Source organism: Eupeodes corollae, chromosome 3 (assembly GCF_945859685.1).
Source record: "Eupeodes corollae chromosome 3, idEupCoro1.1, whole genome shotgun sequence".
NCBI classification, from domain to species: domain Eukaryota; kingdom Metazoa; phylum Arthropoda; class Insecta; order Diptera; family Syrphidae; genus Eupeodes; species Eupeodes corollae.
Genome location: NC_079149.1, coordinates 9640227 through 9653105, shown reverse-complemented (window position 1 = coordinate 9653105; position 12879 = coordinate 9640227). Strand labels below are relative to the sequence as shown.

Here is a 12879-nt window from a genome sequence, read left to right as displayed (position 1 = left end):
CCCATGTGATTTATGTTACATTTATGATATCAGTTTTCCCAATTTTCGATACAAAAATGCAGCTTTTCACCCGAACATTAAAATAAATAATGTACTGAAAAGTGACAACCAAATAGGTAACAACTTCAAGAAATTTTCTGTCCTTTTCTCTCAATAATAAATTAGGTATATGGAAATGACAGATTGGGGGAATGTCATATTGTCAACACATTAGATGCACGTGCGATTAAAGTTGCAATTACATTATGCAGCAATCGATTCCCCTGGATTAATACCAATAATGTTCTTCACTCGTCTGCATAAAACGTCTAAAAACAAGGGGAAAATGACGTTTAACTTAATTGCAATGCTTTACATGACTTTGATTTTAAGGCAACATTTTGGATTCAAGAAAGTAGCACACTAATGGCTACATTTGTAATTGTCACTTAAGTACCACTTGAGTGCTATTCCTAATGAGAAAAACTCTTTCCACTGTCAAAAGAATATACTAGTTATTTACAAAAAAAAATTATTTCTCTCTCGCTCTCTTATATTTTATAAAGAAACGTCAAAATATTCACTCTGTGGAAGTGACATTTGGGTGTATTTTAGAAAGTTAATACAACTCTATGCTTGATATTCAACATACGAATGTTCAGGAAAATACTGTAGGTACATATATCTTATTTTTGGTTCCGTCAAAAATGTTCTCTCCAATATTTGACATTGACAAGTAGACCACATTTAAATGAAGTTGAGAAGAACAAATGAACATGTCTTGTATTTTATAAGCAAGATTATTTTTATAAAATTTGCAACTTTTGTGCCTATTTCAATTCAAATAATAGTTGTAATTTTTTACTTTGACAGATTATTAAACTACCCTTTTGACGGTGTTCACATTTCGCCTCATTTTGGCATATTTAAAATTTCATCTCGTTCTTACTCTTTCTTATGATCAAGTGTGAGTGAGGTAAAATGATAAGACGTCAAAATTACTTCAAAGTGAATACTGTTAACTTTGAGGTGAATAATATGTTTCGCTCCCTAATATTGATGGTAAAAAAGAGAGAGAAGATCGAGAGAAAAGTATTGAACTAAGAAAATTGACAGCAAAATAATATGATGAAACGTCAAAATGAATCGCCTTAAAGGAGTTTACTAAAAACACTGTCTTTTATCAAAATAACGTAAGTAAATCTTGTTATAAAATTGCTATCGGCAGTCATTTAAATTTGGTGTCTTAACATTTTGACTGTCTATGGAAAAGATGGCATATGTTCCTCATTCCCTTTAAATTCTTTTAAGAAAACATACAATTAACAACCCCCAAAATAGTTAATGGTTCTTTAGCCTTTTCTTTTGTTGTTTTTCTATTAAAAAGACTAAAGACCTCTTTGTAAAACTATTTGCAAAATTTAATTAAGGTTAGATGGATGGATAAAACTTTCAAACAAGTCAATAAAAGTTCCTCCTAAACATGTTGCATGAAGATACGTAGAAGTTAGGAGGTATTTCCCTATAAGAAAAACAAGAATAGTAACAACTATCAATTTAACTTACAACAACGAACCATGAACCTGCTATAGAAAAACAATTAACTATTTATTTACCATGCTTTTGCCACTATTAAAACTATCTAGATACATTTTCCACCACCGATTTCTATCCGAATAAATTACATTTCAATACTTTGAGGTATGTAGTAAACATAACATGTAGACGTAGAAGTGTATATATGGAAGGCTAGTTAATGACCAACCACTTAACTGATTGGTTTTTTGGGACAAATTAGGTAGGTATCCATTTTGTTAATTAACAATTTGATGAGGGTAAATTGGCGTCAATCAACAATAGTTTACGATGAGAATGCGTATTTTTTTTAGGAAGGTATGTGATTTAAAGGGGTAAAAAAATCATGAAACATTCGAATGGGTCGATTTTTTGTTTGTGTCAACAACAACATAAAGCTACATTGACGTAGACATAACACTCTTAAGTCCCGACTTTTTTAGAAATCAAACTCTAAAGGAAACAATTTGACCTCACCTGCAAATCCCTAAACAAACACACATAACTTTAACGTTAAAGATATTCTCAGTGGACTTTAGAGCTTTAGAGGGAACTTATTTTGACATTTTATCAATTCATGGAAAAAAAAAACACCGGAGTGAGAGAGAAAAATATGAAACGTCAAAATGGAGACCAATAGAACACTGTCATTGACCTTAATCCAGGTCCCCCATTTTGACGTCTCAATACTTTTGCTTTAAAAATTCTTACACTAATTCCACTTTCAAGCCAAAGCGAATTATCTGTTGAGACGTCAAAATTAGGTGCGTGAAGTAAGTTTAATCAATAATAACAATATCAGTCATGACATTTTCTATTGATAGGAAGATTTAAAACCCGCATAAAATGAAAGCTCTTTTTGTATCTATTCCTATATCACAGCGATTTACTGTGCAAGTGTCAAGTTTGTCAATTTCATTTTTGTATATGATTTTGACAGAACTTTAATGAACACATAAAACTAAGGAAATTGAAAGTACATAAACGAACCGACCCAAAAGCAGTGTTTACATTGGTGTCTTTTGATGCTAATAATCTTTAGACAAAATTCTATCTCACTTTTTTGACAGAATGACAGTGGGAGTAGTAGCCTCAAACTAGTCAAGTGTGAACACAGTTTATAATCACAGTTTATACAAACGTACATAAACTTCAGAATTGATAAGTTCTGTTTGAATTTTTCTATTGTTATGAACTTATTTATTAAGCCCTGATGACATTTCGTCGAAAATGTCCAGTTCTTTAAAAGAAATTACAAACATAAAGACAGACAAAGTTTTTACTTGGTCTTTGTTTCTTAAGACGGTTTTAACACTTGAGGAGATTAAAGACATATTTTGACGTTTAATAAATGTATTTCCTTCCCTAATGAATTAAAAAATGAGAGGAAAGTGCAGCGAGAGTGGGAGCGAGAAAAAAGATTGAATACATGTCAACGAAAAAAAGTCTCAAAACTGTTAATGTGAACTCTCTCTAAAGCACTATTCACATGATCACGACCAACGACCAACGAATGAACGAATATTCGTCGATTTTGACGTTTCTTTCACATGAGAGCTTTTAATTCGTCGCGAATATTTTTTCAAGGAGCCACAGCCGAACACCATTCACCACCGAAACCAAAAAAAGAATGATTTTTTAGGTTAAGTACGTGCGATTATTTTATTCGTGAATAAAGTTTGACAGTTCGTATCAACTACAATTTTTTTCTCGACGAATAAATTTGTTTTCTTAAATTTATTAATATTTTATATTGAAAAGTAAAAGTATCATAAATACAATAAAAACTATTATATTGCTTTCGTTTTGTTAGGAATTTGTGTGGAAATATGTCTTCAAACGTATATAAACTAACATTTTGTAATTCATTCGTTGGTCGCGTTCATGTGAATACTACTTCAAGTATCTTGCACATGAGCTACGAACTGCGAACCGTGGATATTCGCATATTTTGACTTTTCTTTCACATGAGCTTTGTTTCTATTCGCAGACAGCGACGAACTGTCAATTTATAATTACCCTTTTCAACAAACAAAATAAGAGAGATATAATTTTGAGGTTAAGTTGAGCATGAACAATTTATTCGTTCCAGTGTGGATTGTATGTGGAACACGAATAGAGTTTGACAGTTCGAAGCAACCACATTGCAATTCGTTACTAACAAATTTTTTTTACAAAATTGTCTTGTTTTAGAGAACAAAATGCAAATTTTATTATCCTAACATCAGTGTCAATTGGTTTCTTATAATTTAATTGTGTTTGTTTGAAATTGACTTTTTAAAATGTGTAAAATCACGTTTGTTCGCCCATTCGTCCATTCGTTGTTCGCTCTCATGTGCAAGGCTCTTAAGTCTGTTATTTTTTGAAAGTTGACAGTCATATGTCATATTTTTTTGATTGATTTTCTTTTGATTAAATGACGAACTTTTTCAAACTCAACTCAATTTTTAAAAAATGACAAAGCAAAAGAAACAGAAAACATTTTTGTCCACGTTTTATTACAATCAATTCGACTCGAATCAGTAATCAACATCTGCTGCCAGGCTTAATTCTACAAGACAATGACACTTCTTTGACACATCCTGTCATCGCGGAAAATTATCAATATTTTATTCTGTACCGCCACATGGACAACAATAAAATCTTGTGTGTTGGCAATCTTATGACAACAAAATATGAGACATTAAATTTTCATTTTGCCAATAAAAAATTAATTAAATTGGTAATGTCAATTTTTTTTAATGGGAACGTTGGATCTTTCTTTGAAGTAAATTCAACGCTTAACTGCAAATTTTGTTTCAATTCTTTGTTCGTTAGAATAAATTTACATTATTATTTTAATTCTCCAGGTTCAACGGAATATTGCAGTTTTTGTAAACATACATAATTTGATATCAATGAAGAACTGTTTTGCCGACGGAAATCTGTCAAACGACAAAAATCGCAAATAAAATGCCAAGCCTGCAAATGGATGACAAAGAGGGAAGGCAGAATATAATACTCCAAAATTAATTGATTTATTATTGCCTATGATAATTATTTTTACTGTATTTTCCATTATTGCCATATTTCTTCTATTAATAACTGCACATTCCTAATACCCAACGAAAGTGAAAATAAAAGAAAATTGATAAATAATTATCAATCCATAATCCGTAGGGAGAATTGCATTTCTCGGTTTCGCACTAAATGTAGGTAGGTAACCCCTATTGTTAACCTCCAACAATTAGATCCCAATTATCTATGTTTTAAAGCAATTGATAGCCTAGACAAGTAATCTATCCAAGTAGGTACATAGCTTTAAATGTACCACATAAGTTACAGCTGTCATCATTGTGTTCTTTATATATGTAATAGGTATTTGCGATTTTCCCATGTTGTATGAAAGTAAATAAGTGCGTACCCAATGAACTAAATAAGTACTTATATACCATATACTACGCACTTTTGTGCACATAATTATTTATACATAAGTAATTCCGATCCAGATATGTACAAAACAAAAATTGCAATAAATCCACCACCAAATTTTTCTATAAGAAAACATTTAAAATAAATGAAGGGTCCCATTCCAGGATTGTACCTCTTTACACTTAAGAGTTCCTAGTTAAATATGCACATAAGAAAGTTATGTGCGTTGCTTTCAATATTTATCCATTCACAATAATTGTAATAATCACATCAATCAGTTCTACTTTACTTTCAATTTATCACACCTGTCACAATTGACAACAAATCCAACATGGCTGTGTCTCTTTTATGGTAAGTGCATATGGGAATTTCTGTAAAAATGACATTAGCATTGTCAGACAGCTCAAAGGCAGAGTGTAGACTGTCCCAAAAAAAAACAGTGTGGCACGCATGCTAACTTAATCACTTTAGGTCGTTTCTACAACAACAAATTTTGAAACTCAATTCGATTCGGGCGCTATTTTATTGTACACATACGAATGACGAAGAATAAAAGAAAAACGCATAATGTGCATGTGCGCCAGAGTAGAAAAATATGAAAAAAGCAAAAAAGAAAACAAGAAACGTTGGAAAAATAAACCATACCAAACCAACTATCAAAAAAAAAAACAACAACAAAAACTTCTCTGTGTGACAATAAACATCTGTACGACCGACACAGTACGACCCGTGACAGGAGGGCAACATTAAACATACAGAAGAAAAAAATAAAAATCCAAAAACCAAACCCGAATCAGTGAAAGGGAAATAGGAGGTATAGAAAAGGGATTTTCAAAAAAAAAAAACCAAGGCAATTATATTATTTTATTTTGAAAAAGGAAGGGAGAAAACCAAGACCAAAAAGGAATCTACAAGAGAAGATAACCAACAAAAAAAAGAAGAAAAACGCTGAAAAGAATATTCAGGAAAATACCTTTGGTCTGCTTGATAAATCATTTAATCCACTCTGAATTTATCGAAGCATTTGGTCCATTCGGAGTTGAATTCTCGATGGGGGGTACCTAATAATCCACATTTGTCAGAAGGGGGCAGACGACGACGCTTATGCTAAAGCGATTTTTGGAATTTGAATTTTATTTAAATTTAAAGAAAACTCCATAATCCATTTAAGTTTCCTTAAAAACAATTTTATTTCACTTAAAAATTTCACTTTCACTGTGGTGGTGGTGTAAAATTTAAATTCTCTTTCTAATCACAAAATAAATTTGAATTATTTTTTTTCAAAATTTACTTAAATTATTTTTCTTATTCTTTTATCTTTTTAACTGCGCGTTGGCCTTAAAAGACGACGCGACGCGACGGTAATTTATCCAGCGAATAACAACGCGAAGGTAAAATGTATAAAACAAAAATTAATTATTCTCTTCGAATTCACAATAGAAGAAAAAACCGGTGCTTTAGATTAGATGGCTTCTTCTATGGTTCTCTTTTGTTTTATATATCTCTCTCTCACTCTCTTTATTGTGTATATTTAAAAATCCGACGTTGTAACGGGCCTTATCGACAAGACAGCAGTAGTAAAAATACCGTAAAACTACCTTACAGCACGACTGTTGGTCGAATAATGTCTGGCCCGGCGGTAAAGGTCGTTTGGTTTAGCTTCAAATCAATCAAAAACAAAAAACTTCACTTGAAAAGTATATAACAAAGAGTATATAAGAGCGACACGGTGCGGCAGCACAGAACAACTTATTTACCAGCTGTCGGTTTTATGTTGCGTTTTTCCCTCTCACTCTACCGTTTCCATTCATAATCGTTCATTGATCTTTTATATACTTCGTTTAAATGAGAAGTGAAGGGGAGGGTTTTGTTCTCTTTCACACTCATCAACTTAACACGATTCATACGATGCAACAACAACAAAATAAATAAAAGAAGAGAAACACTATTTCGCTCTCACTCTATTTTTTTGAGAGATATCACCGCGTTTTTGTTCTTTTACACACGAATACGGATACGGATGTTCAGAAGTGAGGTTTTGAAAAAGAGATTAAAAATAATTTTGTATTTATTTTCTTTTTTTAACAGAATTGTTCAGTTGTTTTTTCTTTAATTTGTAAATAAGTCCGGTTAAATGTCAAAATAAAGAAGAATGTCAAAAACGAAACAGAAACTGTCAGATAACTGGTTAAAGCTTATGTATCGACTTATCTCTGCGAACGTCAAAAACTAACTGAATCTGCGAATGAAATCAAAAGGGAAACTGGCTACAGACACAGAGCTAAAGAAGAAAATCAAAAGTAGGAAAAGAGAGACCAAAAGAATGAAGTACATAGAGATAAATAGGGACCAAAAACTATATATAAGAAATTTGTATATACTACGCATGTGTTTTTATATAAGGAACAAATAGAAATAATGGAACATGGTGAGAGAATTCATTGAAGTGCTCTTCATCTTCGTATTCACATCACATCTCACTTCTCAGTTTCTCACATCTGAAAATCTCAACAAGCTGCAATTCAACACTCTTCTTTTTTTTTCATCATCATCATTTTCATCATCGTGTTGTTCTCGTTTTTCTACTTTGCTTTTGCTTGCGAAGTGAAGTGACGGTTTTGTGATTGACTAAGAGGAGTGTGGTGGAATGGAAGGGGAGGGTGGATTGGTGGTGTGTCAAGCATGTTTTAATTTTTTGTGTGCGTGTGTGTTTTTTTTTATTTTGTATTCTTCTTTATTTGCCTGCCGCTGCCAATGAATTAATGCCACTTATGTATTTTTCTTCTTCGTTCTCTTCATTTCTATCCTCTTGCTCTATCGTAACCGTATGTTTGTTTTATTTTTCTTCATTTTATCTGTTTACTCATTTGCTACCACAAAAATTTGGAAATTAGATTTTTCTTTGTATATTAATTATCTAAGTTTGATCTGGGAGAATATGGTGAGAAACAAACAGGCCTAGAGATGAAGATATAGAAAATGCAAGAACCAGAAAAGTAAATAGAATTTTTATGGTATTGGGTGTGTAAGAAATGAGATAGATACATTTATGTATGTATGTAACAAGGTATGAATGTAACTACCTTACCTACCAATTTTTAATCTGGTTCCGTTGGGAAATTTTTATTTTTCAATTCTTGTTTTTCTAATACATAACTTCCTACCCATTCTACTTATGTACTTCCATTTGAATGGATACGATGCTGTAGCTATAAATACATACATGTTTAGGTAGGTATATAGGCTGGAAGGTAAAAAATATGACATAGGAACGTAGGTATCATATTTTTCGTATTTTTAAAAATTCAACAAATTATAATAACGCATATATATGTAGGTACAACCTTCCTATATATTGAAGTAGGTATATACAAACATACAACTGGGGACGACTAATTAGAAACATTACTTGCTTCTCATTTCCACATTCACTTTATCAAGTGTGACTAGAATAGCGGTGTCCAAAACGGTGTAATGCAAGCGTTATTAGATAATTGTTTGAAAAAGCATCATTTGTGCATAAGTCTTTGCAAAGTACACAGTAAAATCAAGGTAGAGTGTAAAAAATGTTCGTTTCAACTGGTCAACTAATTAGAAACAGTTAAATTACATTTGATTTGGGTGAAATAAAAATAATCTTTTTATTTTGCATTGGTAAGTAGAAAATTCTGAATTACAGCAAACGTTTTTAAACAATAATTTTTAAATTTTGAAGGTAATTGCAATGGGAAAATTAAAGAGCTGTGATCCTTCTACAAGAGTAGCGATTCTTGAGCTTTTCCTCGTAAAAAACGGGCCCGTAAGACAAGCTCCCAAATAGATCGTGCAATTAGTAGGCTGTCCAAAAAAGACCTAAAAATAAGCTCCACAGAGATATAACGCCAACTGTCGGTGGCATTCGATGTCCCGATAGGGCCACACACAATCAGAAGAAGATTGGTAGAAGTTGGGTTGCATGGTCGTGTTTCTGGGCAGAAACCATTAGTAACCTCAAGGCAACGTTATCTTAGAATGGAGTTCGCAAGATCACACGACAACTGGACAACAAACGAATCCAAGTACATGGTGTAGAGTGACGAAACTAAAATAAATAGGATCTTCCAAGATGGTGCACGTTGTGTCCGAAGGCCAAAAGGAACAGCGTTGCACCCTAAATACGTTTTGCCAATAATTAAGCATGTAGAGTTGACCCAATCCATCGAATCGATGGAAAGCTGACAGCCGTTAAATACATTGACATTCTTAAGGAACGATTAGTGGATTGGGCCGATAAAAACTTGACAGTGATATGGAAGTTTCAGCAAGACAACGTCCCCAATAAAGCCGCTGGTTCTTTAGGGACCAATCGATAACAGTTCTGGAATGGGCATCTTAAAGTGCAGACCTAAATCCGATAGAGCATCTTAGGGCAGATGTTAAAAGAGCTGTTGCTTTCAAAAATAACTCCAACAATGATGTTCTTTCGAAGGTATTAAAGATAATAATAAGCTGCTTGGAAGGCTGTACTCGTAGAACAGTGCAGGCGGCTTATTTCATTAATGGCACGAATATGTCGGGAAGTTTTGAAGCAAAAAGGTTTCGCAAGAAGGTTTTAAAGATAAATATAAGGTAAACGATATTATAAAGTTATAAATTTTATAATAAGATATGATTTTTCTCTTTGTTTCTAATTAGTTGTCCACCAATAAACGCTGTGTTTTTCGCAGAAACTGCCATATGAAATAAATGTTATGTTTGGGTAACAGTTAGAAAAAAAAAAATATTTTTGCATATGTGATAACATGAAGTAGGTATGTAAGACATGGAAACTTAGGTAGGTATATAATCGTATGAACAATTTTCCTGGGAAGATAGTAAGCTACCTCATCTATGCCTTGAAAGCTCTTAGACTCTTAGTTATCTAACAGGATTGAATAGGACCGATGAAATTCCTGTTGATTCTATTTCTGTAAGAATAGAAGAATGGGCAGCTAAAATACGCCCAGATGTTACCCAAAAACTTGTTTCTTCGATACCACCAGGAATAAGTGCAATAATTAGAAAAGTTATAAAGTTATGCAACAAGTTACTATTTATTTATTCAGCAATCTGAGGTAATACCTTCTCCTGATAGGCCGTATTGACAATAAAATCAATAGGTTGCAGGAACGCGAGTTTTACATATAAGAATATTTCTAGAACTTTTTTATTATCTGACCCTACACAATCAGTGTATTACCGCTTCTAGGCACATCAAAACCATCTGCAAATTTCTCATGTGTTAAAAACGTAGTTAAAGAAAAAACGCATATGAGAACCGTTTGGCAATATGAGAAAGCCAACTGGGACGATCTCAATAAATTCTTCAGGAAATTTAACTGGTTACTATGCTTCCTTGATAGTGTCGTGGATTCCAGTGCAGAAATGGTTACAAATTAAATTCTTTGTGGAATGAGAAATTCTATCCCGAATAAAGTTAACTTTATATAACCTAAAGAAAACTCAGAGTTTGATTCGAGCTGTAAAGACGTAATTAGGATCAGAGATGTATATATCCAGATGTATAAAGTCAACCGCGCTGAGGAAAACCGGAATAAGTTCAAACAAGCTGGAAGAACCTGTAACGGCCATATTCGACGAACCAAATTGTTGCATGACCAGAAATTAAGGCAAAAATACTACAATGTCCTAAAGGTAGTACAAATTTCTGGTACTGTAAACAAATGTACGAAACACCACGTCATCCTCGGTTTCAACGCTCGTCCACAATGACATTCTTAATGTAAGCTCGATTGATAAAGCCAATTCACTTGCAGCACAGTTTTGCTTGTAATTTGACGCTACCAGAGAGTGTCCTAAGTCCTCCTGTTCTTGAGAGCGTAAACGATTTTATTGGAAATATCTTCTTCCGTAATTCGTACTCGTACAGTTGCAAATGAGTACTGAAAGACCTTGATATACACAAATCCGCTGGGTCTGATAGTATTCCCTCTATTTTTCTGAAGAGGTGTTCTTCAACGCTGACAAAACCACTGCGTAAGCTTTTCTTATTCTACAGGTTTCTTTCCGAGCGGATGGAAAACAGCATTTGTACAGTTCGTCTCTAAAAAAGGAATCCTCCTCCCCCTCTAACTATCGTCCAATAGCACTCACGTCCCTTCTTGCCAAGTTTATGGAAACGCTCATCAATTATCAGCTTAAGAAATATCTCGAAGAACGAAAGCTTCTTAGTGACCGGCAATATGGCTTTCGTAGCAATAGGTCCACTGGTGATCTCATAGTTTATTTCACCGAACAGTGGAACAAATCGTGCACTTGATATTTACAAAGGCATTTGATAGAGTTTGGACAAGCTCTTTTATCGAAAATGTGTGCTTTTGGTATTGATGGATCCCTTCTTCGTTGGATTAGAAATTACCTTCCTTACCGTTCCATACAAGTGGTATTCGATGGTTTCAAGTCTAAAATTCATAAAAAAATGCTGGTGTTCCCCAGGGCTCCGTTTTGTCTCCGACTCGTTTCCTCATATTCATAAACGATCTCCCGTCTGCCACTTCTAATCCATTAAACTGTTTCGCTGACGATAGTACCCTCTGCTTTTCATATTCGTTTCTAGATTCACATCCTTGTCAAACGGCAGCGTGTGGTACATTTTGATCTCGACAGCATTGTACAATGGGGAATTAAGAACCGTGTAGAATTTAAGGCTTCAAAAGCTCAATGCTGTCGTTAAAGCAAAACCTACTTCCGATGCCGCTATCCATAAACGGCACTTGCATTCAGGAAATAAATCAACTTTCAGTACTTTCAGTGTATCACAGATCATTTCTTATGGAATGATCACATATTCGATGTTGCCAAAAATGCTGCTTTTTACCCCCCTTCTGATCTGGCTGTAATTTACACAGCCTTCATTCGTCCAAAACTTGAATATAAATCACATATTTGGGCAGGCGCCCCTAAAACAAGTTTAAGGATTTAAGACAGAACCCAAAAACGATCTTTAAAAATGTTAGGCGATAGAACTATAACCCAAGCAATTACGTCATTCGAACACCGCCGCAATGTTTCATGAATTTCGTTTTTATAAATAAATACATTTTTATAAACAGTCTTCTGTCGAATTAGCTTGTTGCATTCCCCCCTTCAAACAATTCAGGCAGGCGTAATACACGTACATACTTCTAGTTATGCACAACAGTTTACCCTTGAGCTCAATTTCGGACGTACTGCCAAGTATAGAGATTATTTTTTTAACCGCACATCGAGAATGTGGATTGATAACCCAACTCTGTTTTTCCCTATCATTTTGATATTCAAAACTTGCCAAATGTGCATCGGTATATTCTCCTTATTCCTTCCCTATTTTTCTAAAGCTCGCACTGTTTTCAAACCTTAAACATGTTAAGGGTATTAATAACCCCTTGAGTGCAAGATAATTATAAAAAAGGGCGTTCTAAAGACACATCATTTAGTTCATAATTGAACAGAATATGCTTATTGTGTCTGAAAAAAAAACTTAATACTTGGATACATTCAAATTACTTTGACACCATTCCGTCAATTTAAGGAAAGCCTTTAAGAATTAAGTGACAATCTGATAAACACTCTATTTTACTTTAGATTATTCGCAAATAAAAGACATGGAAAAGATACGAAGATTGATGGTACGTCATTATAATAATAATAGAAATAATAATGGACCCAAATGACTACCTTGAGGGACGGCAGATTTGACAGATATATTACCATAGCAGCAGTCTTCTATTTTTACTATCTGATTCCTATTGGTGATTTTAGAGGATTTAACATTTAAACCAACTCAACAGCTTAGAATGAAATCCGAACGAAGAAAATTTATGTAAAAACAGACGGTCAAACGCTTTATCAAAATCTATGAATATTACATCTGTCATGTGATCTTCAATGTTGTTT

At 33.5% G+C, this 12879-nt stretch overlaps 1 protein-coding gene across 1 annotated transcript in view; it reads right to left on the bottom strand.

Moving 5' to 3' along the window:
• The window catches only part of LOC129950346 (polycomb group protein Psc), a 48835-nt gene extending 41679 nt beyond the window's left edge, over window positions 1–7156 (bottom strand). Inside the window, exon 1 of the mRNA XM_056062255.1 lies at window positions 5939–7156. Within this exon, the coding sequence (XP_055918230.1) occupies window positions 5939–5961 (23 nt within the window). The 5' untranslated portion in view covers window positions 5962–7156. The remainder of the gene's footprint in view (window positions 1–5938) is intronic.
• Between the last annotated feature and the right edge of the window lie 5723 nt (window positions 7157–12879).